Source organism: Nannospalax galili, unplaced genomic scaffold (assembly GCF_000622305.1).
Source record: "Nannospalax galili isolate Female #2095 unplaced genomic scaffold, S.galili_v1.0 scaffold800, whole genome shotgun sequence".
Lineage (NCBI taxonomy): Eukaryota > Metazoa > Chordata > Mammalia > Rodentia > Spalacidae > Nannospalax > Nannospalax galili.
The window spans coordinates 3976103-3994016 of record NW_008347125.1 but is presented as its reverse complement, the minus strand read 5'-3'; the positions used below and the strand labels follow the sequence as shown (position 1 = coordinate 3994016).

At 42.9% G+C, this 17914-nt stretch overlaps 1 protein-coding gene and 1 non-coding gene across 10 annotated transcripts in view; one reads left to right on the top strand and one right to left on the bottom strand.

The window, feature by feature from the left end:
• Septin11 (septin 11) overlaps window positions 1-17914 on the bottom strand; it is a 95115-nt gene continuing 77201 nt past the window's right edge. Inside the window, exons 8-11 of one of the 9 annotated variants that reach the window (XM_008843508.3) lie at window positions 10885-11017; window positions 8825-9012; window positions 2944-3011; window positions 1-406 (exon numbers count right to left, since the gene is read on the bottom strand). In XM_008843508.3, coding sequence (XP_008841730.1) covers window positions 2987-3011; window positions 8825-9012; window positions 10885-11017 — 346 coding nt within the window. In that variant the 3' untranslated portion in view covers window positions 1-406; window positions 2944-2986. Of the gene's footprint in view, window positions 407-835; window positions 1072-1515; window positions 5095-8824; window positions 9013-10884; window positions 11018-17914 lie in introns of those variants that run through there. The other 8 variants (XM_008843513.3, XM_008843510.3, XM_008843514.3 and 5 more) reach the window with 8 other exon arrangements.
• LOC115072122 lies at window positions 13948-14054 on the top strand. Its single transcript, XR_003851189.1, has one exon. It is a non-coding gene; the product is annotated as a U6 spliceosomal RNA (small nuclear RNA).

Here is a 17914-nt window from a genome sequence, read left to right as displayed (position 1 = left end):
AGTATTTTAAGGTATCTTTAAATATAAATTGAGCCCCAGAGAAAAGTCATTACCCAACACTGGCACATTAAAACATAATTAAGACTTGTAGATCAAACTCTAGTAACAAAAAGGGGAATTTTCAAATTGCATCTGAGAACATATTAAACAGAATTTTAAGCCTTAAAATTAACCTGTATTTCCCCTTGAAGTGAGCTTAAGACTGGCATAATTTTAATACCAAAAGTTTGAATAACAAATACAAAAAGTAGACCTCACTAGTTGAAATCTACCAACCCTCCCCCAAACAATTCATCCCAAAACGACTTATGTAAAGGATGCAGATAACAGAAAGTCAAATAAAACAATGGCTCCCGAATTTAAAGGAAGGATGCCCACTTCTTTCTCTCAAGAGGCAGATGGTCAGCTGAAAAATAAAAACATTGTATCAATAGGACATTCCAGGGGGAGGAAAAAACTGCAGCCACCTCTATTTATACAATATAAAAATGTTAAAAAAAAACAAACAAACAAACAAAAAACCCAAACCCCACAACAACCCACAAAACTACCAGAAGGAGGAAAGTGTTGTCCCACTCTTATGACCTGCTGATGGCTGAGGGGCCTAACAGGGCTGGTGAGAGGACTGCTCGTGGGACAGGACAGGAGGTACCATGAACCAAGTTTGCCCTAAAAATGGTGGCCACCTCAGGTGGGGTACATGTCTCTTCCATCCACAAGCTCTTGGATCAGAAGCTTCAAGAACATGGCCGCTACGCAAGAGGATTCCAGCCCAGACCTTGAGTTTGGGCCCAAGTTCTCTGTTTGAATTTCCTTTTCATTACTATTACTGTTACTATTTTTGGTAGTGAAGTCACTTCAGTAGCCACTGAGGGCTGTGGTTTGTAAACAGACATTGACAAATACAAACAGCAGTGCAATATTGACCCAGACTTTAAAGAACGGGAGGCGATGGTGGAAATGAGGTAACTCTTCCCCAACACGTGTGAACAGACAGCTCCTGCTCTTCTAATGCTCTGTCCATTAGGAGAGAGTAGGGCTTGTCAACAGGATGGTTACATAAAGAAGAAGCTACAGAAGAGAAAAGAGAAAGGTTCAGATTCAAATTTGGTTCTTAAAGCCTTAAACAAAAAAAGCGCTTCTCTACAACCAGCTGTGAAAGAACAGCAGTGTGTCAGTTAAAGGGCTGATGTCACCAAGCACAGATGCAGGGGTTCGGCAGCAGTGTGGGCACCCAGGCCAGAGGACAGGAGGCTATCTCCACTACCGGGTACTGAGATTCATGGACCCATAGGCAGGCAGGGACAGGGCTGGGTGAGGGGGGTGGGAAGTGTGTGATCTACAAGATCTTAGAGAAGCCGGAGCAATCAGGACAGCAGCACTGACATCCACCACACAAGGCAAAGCGGGAGACAACGGGTACCCCACACTTCTTTACCAATATAACCAGCATGTGTGTGTACATAAGCATGTCAAGCAGTGACTGGAAAGAACGCACAAAAGGGCACACAGAACAATGTTTGGGTAAAAATATATTTCCCCCACTTTAAGTCTTGGCACTAGTGATATATGCATAGGTTACCTGTCACCACGCTATGTTAACAGACACCAAATTGCTCAGCAGCCTGCTGAGTCAGCACTTTCATACTTGAAGAAATTCATACTTCACAGAAATACAATTACTTTAGTTCTTAAAAAAAGACAAATGTCTAACATGCAGCTTACATACATGACAATTTTGCATTAACACTCAAAGATTACACAACAATTTTAGAAAACATCAGTTATTTTCAAACAGCAAAATGACAGATCTACAACTACAGTTTAAGGCATATCAGCATATTTTAAAATCAAGAAATAGACAAAGTTCTAATGCTGTTCACAGCTTAAATTTCAATTTATTTAAAAAATTCCCTTCATACCTACATACAAACTAGACTTTACAGGTCATAATTCCTGCTGACAAGTCATCAGTGAGTGTCCTGTCAATGGAACTAGGACTTTTGGAAAGAGATTTGACAATTCCAGACACTTGTGAATGGCCTAGCCAAGGGATTCAAATGGACGTTTCTGGTAGGACCACACAGAGACAATGAGCCACTGGTTGGGGACAGCTCAACACAGACCCTGTGGGACACTGGGTATGTCAAGAAAGCAAGGAAGCCAAGTCTGTTCACTGAGGTGCACAGGACAGAGAGGAAGCAAGTGTTACTGCTGGTGAGTTGCAAAGTAGGGAGAGAGGATAATGAGAAATCCACATCCAACATTACATGGAACAAGTTCCCTGGCTGAGGGATTCCTTTTGGACCAATAAACACAGAGCCTAAGCTGGAAAAACAGTCATTAAATTCTCATGCAGGCCTTTCCATCACATCCTGCAGCACATGAAACTGTTAGGGGCACCTACAGTTTAGAAGAAGCAAAAGGATGCTCAGTGTGTTTTAGCAGAAGATGCAAAGGGAGGCCAGCCAGAGCTACTTGGCAAAAACAAAACAAGGAAGAAGTAACCACTGTGTAGAAAACAGTGACCACCGTGTAGTGACTACCAAAGAAAGGCCAGTAAACTAAGACCCGAAATGTAAAGGATCAGAAAGGCAGCCTGGCATAGTTGACTTTTTTCTTGATTTTGTCCAGTGGAAGGTGGGAGTTTCTTAGCCTGGCTTTATTACACTTTAAAAGTCTGGCCCTTTGCATTACTTCCATGGTGCTGGGAGGAGCCTGTGCTGCCGTTAGTAACTCCTTACTTCTGCTGAGATCAAGAGGAAGCAGAAATTGTGGGGAAAATATAAATGTGGCCACTTTAGATGATTTAGCTTAAAAAAAGAAGAGGCTACTCAGACTGGCTTTTCTATAACCCCTTCCAAAAGAAAAATGTGTCTCTCCTATGTATTTTCTCTAACCTGAAACAGAAAGATCTCAAAGATTTCTTACTACTGTACTTACATGCAAAGGCGAAAGCACATCCAATTAGATTTGAGGGTACCATTTATTCCGTGCAGAGCCAAGGACTACTGTGAAGAAAGGCATAGATACAGAAAGAAAAGAGCAGCAATAACAAACTAAACAAGGCTTAGGAGCCATGGAAGAAAAAAGTTTCAGAAGCTACACATTTTTTAAAAGCTTTTATATGGTTCTCTCGGCTTTTTATTCCCTGACTCTCCATATGATTTATTTTGTTATGAAGAAAACCTAATGCAAAAAACCAGTCAATAATCTTGGCATCAAAAAGTCAGCTGGATGATTTTTATTGCTGAGTTTACTTTAAAAAGTTTCTAGGGATGCAAGAAATAGGATATAAAAGGGTTTTTACTATCACAAGGCACAAAATGCTCACACTAGCAGTGGCCGAGCAAGCATACAACGCAAATTCTCAAGCTTGTGTGTGGTGCCCGGCAAAGGGGCAAACGGGGCCGTGGTTAGTCAGCATGCCATCGAACACCTGCTGCTCACAGCCAGCTAGAAAAAAACAGCAAAGCCAAGTGTGGTGAGCACTCCTCCCTCCTGAAGGGTGGCGGCTGCTCCTCTGCAGCTTCTGTCCCAGCATGGTATATGCCTGGCAGAGCCAACTTCCTTACTTTGCCTAACGAAACATATTGCCTAATGAAAGACCACTGCTCCCTTCTCTGTGAATGGGAGGTAAAGAAAAAGAAAAAAAATTAACTTTTCTGGGCTTACCAGTTTTTTAAAACTGTGTGTCATGGGGGCGATGCAGCATTTTCTATCCTGTTTACATGTAACTGGTGGTGGTCAGAGGCGATGTAGCGGTTAAGAACTGAGCTTGTGAGATGTCGGGACAGAGAAGGAAAGGCTAGGGGTGTGTCTTGCTAGAGGGGGTTACCAGCAGATGCAAGGTTGAGTATCAAAAAGAAAAAGGACAGAGAGGACAGGTCTTTCACACAGAACAGGAGGTGGGCATGTCTGGGGATACCGTTAGTCTTGACCTAGGTGAAGTGACTTACGGGCCTGAGCTAAGTCACAGGGCAGGGACAAGTGAGGAAAATTCCTTCAGGCAACTGGATTTGAAATATCACCAAGAGATCTGGAAGTAAAGTCGACTGTGTACATTCTCCATTTCTACCGTGGGTCATGGATTACACCGTGTTCTCTCCCATTCTACCTTAAATTGAGGATATTCTCTCAATATGATGATAGCACATTTTCTATTTGAAGCATTTGTAGCAATCTTCTCTTCCTGATTCACGAAAGCCTGTATTAGAAGTACCCATGTCCTGGGATCACCCTTAAGGTCTCTCTCAGCACACGCAAGAGCAAATGAAGGTGTGTATGGGGGGTTGGGCATCACTGTATGTGGGAATCCAACAATCTTAGTGGATGATTCTTCTGTTAAGCAATATTTATGACATGATCTCTGAGATCTGGACCTGTGAGAGGGTCAAGGACACACTAGTGGCAGTGAACATAATGATTTCTCACATCAGTCCACACCAGCTTGGCCAGGCTTTGAGGTAGGCATTCAGTTGCGGTCTCCACCCCTAAGACGGTCTGAACAGACCATAGGCTCAGGCCAAATAACCGAGTGAGCAAAATAAAAAAGTCATGTAAGTGAAGAGCCATCTACAGTGCTAGCCCACCATCCTGCCTACTTTCAAATCTATCTTGGTCTGTGGCAGGTGTGGAAAAGAGACAGTGAATTCAGACTGTGCAGTCACAAGATGAATAACAAAGAAAATGTTAATTGTCATGGCTACTCAGGGTTTTAGTTCAGCTGCTGAGGCAGTGAGAAGTTTTCACATCAGATGTACAGGTAGCATTTTAACCCTTTCCACGGTCCAAAGCGACATACAAGTAACACGCATGCTTCCTGCTGCAATTCGGAGCAGACATACAAGGCAAATCATTGACTTTCCAGCGACAAAGTCCAGCTGCATGAGCATTTGCTGTTATCCCCTTGTTCTATCGTTTTCCACCACCCGACAACATTCAGCAAAATGAGTTAGGAGTTACTGGTATTTGGGGAAGGGTAAAACAATGAAATCAAACAAAAGGACACAGATGGCAGAGATACACTATTACTGCAAAAGCAGGTGAATGCGGGAACATCCTTGGCTTGCCAGGCTTTATGTGAAGCTTGCACTGCAAGTTAAAAAACAAAACAAAAAAGTTAGAAATAATAATAAATTAAAAAGAAAGAAAAATTCGGAGCGCCAGCACCAGCATTCAGTGATGGTGACCGCTCATGCAGTGATTATGGGCTGACAGAAATCAAAAGCAAAGATCCGAGTACACTATTCCACACACGAGCAAAAGCAAAAATTTCACATTCAGCTTAAGAATACGGTGAGCTTCCATTTGCATGTAATTTAGAATTCACAAGTGACTTTTTGAAACCAAGGCATGGTCCAGGGGAAGGATTTACTGTTTTGTTTCTCAAATAACACAAAACTATTGTCTGTGAGGAGTGGGTACCACACGAATACTGAATAAAAACTCCATCTTCCACTTCTGAGCAGTGCTAAAGGAGTCAGAGAATAAATACACAATAAATGTCTTTGTACAGATGATGGGAAGAAAAGGTCTAAAGTAGCTTGCAAACTGGAATACAGTGGGTGGAGGACATGCTACTGACCTAGTTGGGCAGGGCTGAAAAAGAATTCAGTTAGAGCTTTAGCAATGCCAGAAGCTTTCCACCACTCTTAGGTCCAAAGCAATGCCAAACCTGGGGTCTGCAGGGCTAGTTTTAGGCAACTCTAAAAACATGCAACTTTATTCCGTAGCAAAAACAAACCAACAAAAATTTGTTTTTTAAAATTTTTTTAATTATTATTTTTTTAATGTATAGGAATATATTGCCTGCATGTATGTGAGTGCACCCATGTCGTGCAATGCTGAGAGGTCAGAAGAGGGCTTCGGATTCCCCTGGAACGGGAGTTAAGGGCAGTTCGTAGCTGCCATGTGGGTGCTGGAAATCAAACTCCGGTCCTCTGCAAGAGCAGTCAGTGCTCTTAACTGCTGAGCCATCTCTCCAGCCCCCAAAACTTGTTTTTGAAAAGGCGAGTAGATGGTTGGGAAGACTGTAGTCACTCCATGCCAGTTTAGAATGATGCTGTTGAAAGCCTTCTTTGAGGACAGATGCATCTCAACCAGCGAATGCCCACTGGCAAATGTGCAAATCATTTTCAGGAGATAGACGCTATCCACTGGACAACTTACCCTTGGGCAAGTGCCACCACTGTGGCCAAGCCACAAATAAGGAAAGTGACTTGGTAGCCAGAGATGGCAGAAGGTGGGGTTCAGCTAATGGCAGTACGAGGGTTAGTGCTACTTTATAATCTTAGGAAATGTTATATACTGTCATGCCACTTACAGGTCAAGAAGTATAAAGCCTTACCTATGTTAAAAAAGGAGCATGTCATTAGAATAGAAAAAAAGAATTTAAGACTATTAGAAAATAAGTTAAGCTTGGTGATAGAAGCATACAGCAGGAAAACAGACAGGCATCCCTGAGGAGTTTTCTACTTTAGCAAAGCTTCTAAGAGGCATGTGGTACCCACTGCACCTGCTCCAGGTACTAACTAGGAGGAAGACTCTTCCCTTTTCTGTTCAGAGTGCTGCTCTGGTTGCCCTGGTAACTGTCTTTCTGTGGTCCTCTCTAGCCAAAACCTTTCACTGCCACCTGACAAAGGGATGATTTTTTTCTTTTAAAAAAACGTTAGCAGTTCCAGCTTCCAACTAGCCTTTGCTTTACTCTACAAGTGCAAGTCTGGAAAAAGAGTAAGAATCTTAGATGTGACACAGAAAACGTGTGCCATTGTAAGTCAGATACTGGCGACTATTGAGAACCAAGCCTAACATCATCAATAAATGAGAATATATAAATAAAGCTAAAATAGGATTCAACACAGACATGTAAACTTGAAAAGCATTATACATTGGTAAAGCCCGGGATGGGAAGGAAACAACCTGGTGTGTTTAAATGGGCAGGGAAGACCCTCCCTACACGAGGGTAAGGCTGTTACTAAATGGATTCTTTTTAATGGAGGCACAATAATGATCAGTTCTAGTAATTTTTATTGCTAAAAGGCACATCCAGTATACGTGATAGATTCTTTTAACATTGCTGGTCTTTTAAAAACATTTTTAGTTTTAAAACTTGTACCTTTACTCACTTTTGTGCTTCAGGGGTATGAAAATCTAGACTTTGGGTTTCCTAAGCTGTGAGTCAGCAGCCTTTTCTTTCACTCACACCTCCAGACAGATGTGTACACACACGTACACCCACGTACGTACACATACACACACACACACACACACACACACACACACACATGTTTTTCCTGGAAAAAGGATTAGCTGAATGGTTTTGACTTATGTGCACTGTACTCTAACTCTCTGTATGGGGATGTCACCATTGATGTCAGAAGCACTTCCAATACACTAAGCAACAGAGCTGTCTTGAGCTGGATTATCTAGGCGGTTGTTTCCTCTTGGAATTAATCCAGTCTGGCCAAAGTTTGGGCCACTGGACTCCTTTGCTGACTTGGGTCTGTACCAAGCCCAGTTAAGATCACACGTCATCAACATTTGACTACTTCTGTTATTGCTTAGAATAGTTGCCTGCTCCTTTGTTCTCTGGACACATTTCCTGCTGTCTTGGAGCTTGCAAAATCAAACAACACAAAGCATGATTTAATACTCCACTAGAGTGGTGCAGAGGCTACAGGCGACACCAGGTAGTTGCGTAGGGTGAACCTGCTGCACATGAACCAGGACTAAGCAGCATCAGCACTATGCTGGCTTGCCCTACGACAGTCTCAATTAGCATTACATTGAAACTCGATCCTATGTGCTACAGTTTTTAAGAGCGAAATTCTTCACTTGCCTGAACCCCATATTTTTGTTGTTTACTTAGCTGCCTGCTTTTCTCCCAGCACCCTGGCATCTAAAGATGAAGAGCGGGAATCCCAAGGCAGGCTCCGGAGTTGCCTGTACAGCTGCCCTAGGAGTTCACTCAGCAGGTTCTAGACAGGAGGGCGGCATCTGGGGGCTTGAGATAGGGCCACCAAAAAGTTGTCGCAAGTGCTTCCCCAGCACTGCACTTGTCTAGCCCACAGCTACTGTCACAACACTGCCCCCTCCAGTCTTTAAGGTGATTCAAAGAAGAGCTTCAAATCTCTGGAGGAGTGCTAGGACGGGCACCACTCCCCCTGGCTTCAGACAGCTGCTACTGGAGCATCACAGAAAATGACTGACTGGGGAGCAGAAGATGACCCTTTGGCACATGAAACCAAGGCTTTGCTGAAAACTGCTCCATGTGGAGTACAGGGGTGGCAGAGGATTGCCAGGGCTGTGCTAACTGGGTGGGCAATTGAGTTGAATTTCACAAATCAGACAATCCTCCAGCTTGCTGAATTTAGAGAATTTAAAGGGAAGCAGTGCCCCCTAGCTACAGTTTGAGAATAAAATTCAGCCACTGCCTCGCCATGCTTTCTAACACAACAGAGAACCCATTTTACCAAGTGACTTTAGGATGCTCTTTTACCAAGAGTCACAAAATGTTTCCAGAGGCACTAAGAGAAAATCCACCTGTTTTCTCTGAGAGTCTTAGAGTTGATACAGAAGATGCTATGGGAGCTGACAGGCTGCTCCAAGCCTGACTGCTTCATCACCGTGGTCAAGTTTATAAATTAATCCTTTGTATCCTTTAAAAGTACTTTTAGACCTTTGCCATCTTCCCTGAACTGTAGAGAAAAACACTTGCTTTGTTTTTCTGGTAGCAGACCAGTTTCCAGTCTGCAAACAGGACAAGTAGACATGCAAGAACAGACTATTAGAGGTCCCCAGTAGACGGGTGACACCTGCTTACTTTTTCTTATCCTTGTCTTTCTTGGTTTGCTGGGCCCCAGACTGCTGGGCCTGGGACTGTAGTAGCTGAGCTGCTGTCTTCTTCTTCTGGAAGTTGTTCACCTCTTCCTCAAGCTCCTTCTTCTTGTCTTCCACTTTCTTCTTCTCCTCCTGGTGTGTCCGCTTCAGGAGGTCGAACTTCTCATGAAGCTGGGGGAAAAGGAAGAAGATGGGCTTGGTGAAGAGAATAAAGCTGTATGGACGTGTGCAAAATCAGAACATGCAGCACATGGCTGCACTGGCTTTAACGGCATGAAGTAGCATTTGGGTGGCTTTCAGGGAAGCAAGGTCTGGGCGCTGAGCGGCATGTTTCTCAGTCCTAGGCACCTCTGTCACTTGAGCTCCTTGGACACCCTTTCTGATAATAAGGTACATACTTCTTTTTGAGACAGGGTCTCCCTGTAACCACGGCTGGCCTGGAACTCATTATGTAGACCAGGCTGACCTTGAACTCAGAGATCTGCCTGCCCCTGCCTCCAGAGTGCTGGGATTAAAGGCACGCACCACCACACTTACTTATTTTTAATTTTGGTCAACACACTTATTTTTAAAAAGCATAAGAAGGGACAGCAAGATGGCTCAGCAGGTAAAGACACCCCACCACCAAGCCTGATGACCTGAGTTCAATACCTGGGACCCACATGCAAGAAAGAGAAAACTGACTCTTGTACATTGTCTTCTTTTTTTTTTTTTTTAATTAGGTAAAGTAATTAATTAGTCTTTCTTGAGACAGGGTCTCCCTACAGCCCTAGCTGTCCTGGAACTCATGTAAACCAGGCTGGCCTTGACTGCACAGAGATCTGCCTGCCTCTGCCTTCCTAGTGCTTGGATTAAAGGCGTGTGCCACCATGCCCAATTTTTAAAATTTATTTTTATTTTATCTCTGTGAGTGTTTGGGTACATGTATATAAATGCACCTGTGTTGTGCAATGCCTGCAGAGGCCAGAAGAGGGTATCAGATCCCTTAGAACTGAAATTCCTGAGAGCTGTTAGCTGCCATATGGGTGCTGGGAACTCAACCCAGGTCCTCCAGAAGAACAGCCAGTGCTTTTAACAACTAAGCCATCTCCTCAGCCCCATGTCATCTAACCCTCCCCCTCAACACAGAAGGTTACATTTTAAATAATAAAATGCATTAAACAATTTTTAGCCCTTGACAAAACAAAAAAAGAAAAAAGGTACTCATGGGTGGGGCACAGCACAGCTCAGTGGTAGGTCTACCTGTGAGCCAGGAGGCCCTGCATTGATCTTCAGAAACAAGCAACAACAGAAGCAATCAGAAACTAAACAGGAAGGGAGGTATGAAATTCCAAAATTTAAGCCATCATCCACTTAAAAGCAGATAAGGCTCAATTTTCCTTTCTCTGCATCTTAACCATCTTAAATGCTTGGCTATGTAAAACACCACTGTTTCATAGTCTTTAAAAGACAAAATGAGATGTAAATACTATTTAGAAGTCTTCATTTTTGAAGAGTATTGAGCCATGGAAATTGCTTTGGTAAAAATCCATGTAAACTTCTAGGAGGTAGTGAGTTTGGTCTGGGTCAAGATCCTGTTGGAGTCGGAGAGTGCCTCAGCAGAAAGTGTGCTGGAACAAAAGAAGTGGATACAAACCCAGAGCATGGATTTCAGTTAGAGCATCACCCACCAGATAAAAGGGCCCTCTGTTGGCTAAACTCCAAATCTCACATATGAAGTCTTATAAATGGAGGGAACACAGAACCACAAAGACTAATCTGTAGAGCCAGAAACCTTAAATATAGTTTTAGCCTTGGTGATTGCAAAACAAATCCCTTAACCTTTATGACCCTCAGTTTATCATCTGTTAAGTGGGGATTAGACTATCTAGCCCAACAGTTTATCATCTGTTAAGTGGGGATTAGACTATCTAGCCCAAATTTCTTGCCACTCTTGTGATAAAATGGAAGGAGAGAGTATTTTGGCCTAGTGTGAAATCCTACCAACTGCAAAGCATGAATAAATGCCTTGTGTTTTGGTCTCTTGGAGGACAGACAGCTCACCTCTTTCTCTGCCTCTTTAAGTTCAGCCTCTTTCTCCTTCACTCTCATAACAAACATCTGCCTCATTTCCTCTTCTTTCTTCTGCAGCTCTCCCAGGAATTCATTTCTTTTTGCTTCGTATGTCTCCTGGAGACTGTTCAAAATACACAAACCAAGATAGGGTCAGAAATAGCACAATAAATTTCAGTTCATGTCATTTCTACCCTCTACTTCAAAAAACCAGAGAAAGCTGCTGCTTGTCACACTAAAGCTCAAATGAGTTTTATTTTTTTTTAATGTTGCAATTGCAAAGACACTTTTGTCAAGAAGCACAGTGCAACCAAGGCCCGTGGCGAACCAGCCAAGTTTCTCTCTCACGCATCACACATCTGGAGAAGCTGGACTTGAGACGGGATTTGGAATTGTACAGGATGGAAGCAGCGCAGTGCCACAGGTGAAATGGCAGGAGCTGGAGTCAGAACAGGGTTGGAATTCTGGTCTCACCAACTGGCTAACCTTGGCAAAGGCACCACCTCTCCAGCCTCCTGCATAGGGATCATGGACACACGAGCACTTACCTTCTGGGGATGTGACTGGGAATGAGATGTGGGGAAAGTGAGCCAAGCATTTGCGACACAATCAGTGCTTCATGACTGCCCCCTTCCTCCACTCATCTCCCTTCAGTGCCCAAGCTGAAAGACAGACTCAACAAAAAGACTACAGAAAAAACAGCTCTTCTAAAAGCAGAGTAGAAAAATCCCACTTTTCAAGACACATTACAACTGTAAGTAGTGTGGGGAGGAGCCTTATTTTTCTTATGAGCCCCATCCATCCTTTTCCTGTCTACAGGACTCAGAGCCCAGTGTTTCATACTAAGTGCCATGACTCAGCTTTATCGCTAAGTTAGACAAACACATTTGTAGAGAAACCACCTTTGGTAAATACAGAAATAAACAACAATTAAAAAAAAAAAAAACAGGGCTGGAGAGATGGCTTAGTGATTAAGAGCAATGACTGCTCTTCTAGAGGACCCAGGTTCGATTCCCAGCACCCATATGGCAGCTAACAACCATCTGTAACTCCAGTTCTGGGGGATCCGATGCCCTCTTCTGACCTCCACCGGCATTGCACAACACAGGTACACTTACAGACATGCAGACAACACACTCATACATATTTTTAAAAATTAAAAAAAAAAAAAACCAATGCTAAAAACAAACAAGTCAATGGTAGATGTTATAAGGTGCTACTACTGCCTCTCTCTCTTGTGCATTTCCCTAGAACAGTAGCTCTAGGGTAAGAGCCTGCAGGTAGGGACTACCCACATACCAAATTCAGCCCAAAGGCATACCACAGACAGGATAGCATGCAGCATTCACACCTGGCTGCTAAGGGAGAAAAAGGAAAGTGCAGTGGGGGAGCACACCTGTAAGTAGACATACACATGCATATTGCACTGTACAGTTTGGTCAGCTTTTGGACTAGCATCACCCAGAGTATATTCTATTTGTGAGTTACTTCACAAAGTTTTTAGGACCAAACGAATCTGAAGAACTCTAGGTTGACAGGGCTGAAGAGGTTCTTTCCCCGAGGGGCTTCTCGGATCATTTAACACAAGCAGTGATTAGCAAACTAGCTAGGGTCATCACCTGGGAGACAGTTCAAAGCGGACTTCTTGACCTTAGCCAGATGTTATAATTCTACAATTAATAGCCTCATTAGTTCATGAGGAATAAGTTTCTCCTGTCTTTATTTTATGAGATGAAAACAAGATGGACAGGTGTTGATGTTGGCTAGCATTAAGAGCAATGTTTAGACTTCAATTTTTTATACATTTTTATTTATTATTTTTATGTGTATGCATGTATTGCCTGAATGTAGGTAAGTGCACCTATGCGTGCAATGCCTGCGGAGGTCAGAAGAGGCTGTTGGAGCCCCTGAAACTGGAGTTACGGACAGTTGTTAGCTGCCATGTAGGTGCTGGGATTCAAACCCAGGTCTTCTGCAAGAACAGTCAGTGTTCATAACCACTGAGCCATCTCTCCAGCCCCTAGACTTCAATTTTAAGAGCTATGCCCACTGAGACACAGAATTATGTTGACAGTAGGCCTTTAAAATAATTCATAAACTTGACCTCCTCTGTTGGCCTATAATAAACTCTGTCACCATTATCTGTGTATCAGACTTGCACAAGGCAGAGAACAGCCTGTGCCTGTTACAAAATTTTATAGAAAACCCAATCTCTATTAGTTTTGTATAATGACCTCTCTCTTCTAACATGTAATGGAACACTTTACAAAGAAACGATACTTATCCTGTGGTACAGAGCTTAGTACCTAGTTTCAGGAGGGGATCTTCAAAGGAGGGTTTCCAAAGTCAAAATAGTAAGGGATAACAATGCACATTCTTCCACTAGGGGGTTCACAGTGTACCTCACTGTGGCAGCACACCTGAACCACGTGGGCATATCTTAGGGCACTTTTCTAAATACAGATGCCTCCTGAAGATGCTGACCCAGAACATCTGCCTAAGGTCAAACAGTCTGCTTTGAAACAGTTTGCTGGCCACTGTGTCTTAAATGATCCAAGAAGCCCTTCAGTAAAGAACTTCTTCACAGGCTGGAAAGATGGCTCAGGGGTTAAGGGCACTGGCTGCTCTGGTAGGGGACCCAGGTTTGAGTCCCAGTATCTACATATTGACTAACAACCACCCATAAGTACAGCTCCAGAGGATCTAACACCTGATTTCTGCAGGCATTGCATGACATAGGTGCACTTACATACATGCAGTCAATACACTCATATACATAAAATAAAAATAAAATATTTAAAATAATAATAAAGAAACTCTTCACCTTTAACAACTTGAAGCTTCTCAGATCCATTTGGTCATGGATGCTTTGTGAAGTAACTCACAGAACATGTTTGGGGTGATGCTATTCCAAAAGCTGAGGACTCCCAGGATGCCTCTGCCATGTCCAGTCCCAAGCACAGCCTAACATATGCTTGTTTCTGGATCTGTTTTCAAACTATGGCTAATGACCCAATCAGGAATCTTAACCAGTGTGTTAAAAGACACAGTCTGGTGCTTGCTTCGGCAGCACACATACTAATATTGAAACGATACAGAGAAGATTAGCATGGGCCCTGCACAAAGATAACACACTAGTTTGTGAAGCGGTCCATATTTTTATGTAGAAACAGACTCCTACAGGCTCCTGGGACCTTGCACATATGAACCTACAGCAATGGTGTCAGCGTACATAAGACCCATGCAAACTCAAACAGCCAAAAACCCGGCAAAGAACTGGGGAAGTGGGCAGCAGGCCCCAATCTTAGCTGAAGAGCTATTGGCAACTGATCATTGCTGGGTGAGGAAGAGCTGATCTTCTTAAAGAGAGGAACTCTAGATAGGCTGACTAGACCTCAGTGGAAGAACTTGCGTTGAGAGGTGTCTAGGGACACTAACAACACAAATGACAGAATGCATGAAATCCAGTCGGGGGGGGGCACCTATGGGAAGGTGCCAGTGAGTAAGGGGATCTAAAGATGATGAAGATATTCTGTATGAAATACACAAACATTTAATTAAAAATTTACAAATAATTAAAGAAATTATATCCATGTAGCGAGCCTGCAGTGTAAGAAATGACCTGCCCATTTTGTAGAGATTTGCTAACATAGTAACAAAATAGGCATTTTCCCAAGGGCATTCAGAATTCAGATATCTTTAAAGTGTTGAAGACCAAACTACTTTCTAGAGACCATAATGGTACTATTTTAGTTCTTCATATTATCAGTGATAGAATTATGTTTTACATTAACTTAATGCTTCCTTATTTGTTAACAGAATTGATATGGACACTGTCTTGGGGGTATAGCTTGTTTTGTTTGGGTTATGCTTTGTTGTACTGTATTTCTGAGACAGAGTTGTATGTAGCCCAGGCTAGCTTTCAACTTACTATGTAGCTGAAGATAGCCTTGAACTCAACCCTCAACCCCTGGCTTCCACCTAACAAATAATCCTGTATTATAGATGGATGCTACCATGCCCAGCTTGTATACTGAGTATTATGATTGTTATTATTGAGTTGTTGTTATTTTATGATATAATTGTTTATAGCACATTTGGAGTAAAATAAAGACTATTAGTTTAAAAAAAATACATAGTCTGAGAGATTAGGATAAAAAATGCCCAAGTGCAATGTACACAGGAAGAGTGGGCTCACTGCCTGAACTGTGAACACTGGAGCATGCTGGAGGGTGTTTTGTACAGGGAAGGTCCATCCAAATGTGGAATGCTTCTGTCCTAGAGAAAGCCTGAGGAGCAGCTTGGCTATGGGCAAGACTGGCCTTGGCCTTGAGTCTGATAAATATTGACATCCAGGGACAAAGGGGGAAAATGGGCTCAAGAAATATTGCTTAGGTTACATTGCTGTACCCTAAGATGTGAATCAGCTTTTGGACTCTAATATAGGAAGTGATACTAGTAACCAAGGAGATACCCTAAAGGCTTACCCTAAGGAATCAAAACTACTTAAAATCACTTACAAATATTTAGAATAACACAGATTATATTTCCTACAAACCTATGCAGAAACCCTCACTAATGTCTAGGGATGGAACTCTACCACAACTCAGAAGAAACCACCTTTACCCACTCACAGACACCCAAAACATCACTGGCAATTTTCAGCTCTTCAAGCTTACTTTTACACTTCAGCCATTAAACCCCTTTTTAAAAGTGAGGTGTCAGCAATTACTTCACAAGGTTCTCAGCTGATCTGAATGATCTGATTTTCTCGTTGGGGGCCATTGGAGGTTTTCTTGCAAATGTCAAGGGTTGCTTTTGCTCTACGCATTTCCCACACAGCTGCTTAGCCAACGCTGGACGCTTCTAAAACTCAATGGGCCTAACAGGCTTGAGAACTTTGTGATCCCTGAGAGATGGGTGATCACTTTCAACTGGTGGTCAGTTAAAGAGGAGGGGTTTTGAGAGGAGGGGTGAGCAGTCTGGGCAATGAGTATGGCAAAACCAGTAATGGTATCTCAGAAGAGAAAGAAGCCCCCAGGGGCATATAACTAGTCCCCATAGGTAGCCTTGGTCCTCCTCTTAAGTTATCCTAAAATGCCAAAGAAATAGGGACTGAGGGAGGAAGGAACCTGGGCTCAGGGAAGAAATAGGTATCTGGTTGGGTGGAAGTCAGTTCTAAGGCAACAGGGCTACATGTACAGAGATGAATGGGAAAGATGGGCCAGGAAAGAGCAGCTGGTACCTGGGGACCCAGGTACTCTGCCAGAGGACAAGAATGGGCAGAATTCTGACTCTAGATAGGCTCAAGGACAATACCAGGGCCAAAGGCAAGCTTCTGGGGCTTGAATGCTGCCTGGCACTGTGGAGCCCTACTCTGGGTTATCTGGTATTCAGCAGCGGTGTACAGGTAATGGCTGCCACCACTAGAATTGGCCCATTATACACAGACCAGGAGGTCACAACTTCACTGCACCTCCCAGGAAACTTCTGCTGTAAGAATTTGACAATTTTTAGCCTTTCATTTACACTTCTCCAAGTTCATCCTAAATTCCTATGGGGAGGCATTTCCCAAGAACATCCAGGAGCACTGTCATCTTGAGTGATCAGAGTACGAATGCTACTAATAAGCTCTGTCTCAAGTTTTAATTTCAATGAAATAATATTTGCTGTAAAAGATGTACTGGATTACTAAACAAAGACAGTACAGTTTCTGTGATTTTGTTGTTCTTTGTTTCTGTGAGGCTGCTGAGGCATTTCAATTTATCTCAATGAAAAAGCGTTCAACATCAAAAGAGCCTGAGAAGACACTAGTGTGAAAGGTTGGGTCCCAGAGGGCGGTCAGCTACCGTGTTCACTTTCTGCTCAGTTTGCCCAATGTAGTCTTGGAATTACAGAGTTGATAACATTAAACATGACATTTGGAAAAAGGGACAAAAAAAAACATCCAGGAACAGTGACTTCAAAGACAAAATTCTGGAAGTAACTAGAATCAACCATGGCTTCTGCTTCTGTTTAGTTCTGCCTTCTGTTTTTGGGGGGTGGGGTCATTTTTAGGGTGGTAGGGGGGTCTTTTTGAGACAGGGTCTTACTGTAACCCTGGCAGGCCTAGAACTCATCATATAGATCATACTAGCCTCAATTTTTCCCATACTGGGATGGACACCTGAGTTTGAGTGGGTAGCTGACTAAAAGAAGCCATTTCCAGTTTAAATGTAAAACCTGAGTTACTGGGGCAATGGAAGCCATTTACTTTTTAAAGGTCTACTTTCCCCTACTTTTTTCTTACACAGGGCAAAGAAGAAAGTTTCTGGTAATAAATGTATAAGTATAAACATATTCCCATTTTATTATCAAAAAGGAAACAAGACCAGTAGAAATGGGACCAAATGGGGAGCGGGAGCCATGGTTTCAGGGTCATCTCCCACCAGTCCTGAAGCCCTTGAAGATATAATGTGGCCTGAGTTGTGGGCTTGCCCAGTGGTTCACCAGGGATGGCATAATCTACTCCCCTCTTCCAGACTGGTCCTTACTTTAAGCCTGCAGGAGTTGCCTCAATAAAAATACTGCAACAGAGACAGCAGAGGGGGCTGCTGGACTGCCCTAGCAGGAAATCTTCAGAATCCCAAGGCTCCCAGAAACCTGTAAGACCCTGGTCATCTTAGCGGAAGGGCTAGCCTTTCTGACAACAGACTGAGAGGCCACCTGGCCCTTGTTAGTGGTGGTAGGTAGCTAAGGGTAGCATTATAGACACTCAAATCCTTCAAATTCTAGAGTTTAAAGGAACACAAATTTACAGAATGGTTCTTAACATGGTAGGAAGCAAATTACCTCTAACAATCTGTCATACCTTCTAATTTGCAGGGAGTCCAGGGCTCCAGGTTCTGACCTACTCCAGTTGTTAACAAATCACAGCCTGAAGACCAAAGTTAGCCTTCTCCTTCCTGTTTTTTTTTAATATTTTATTATTTTTATTTAATGTGTATGAGTGTATTGCCTGCATGTATGTGAGTGTACCTGT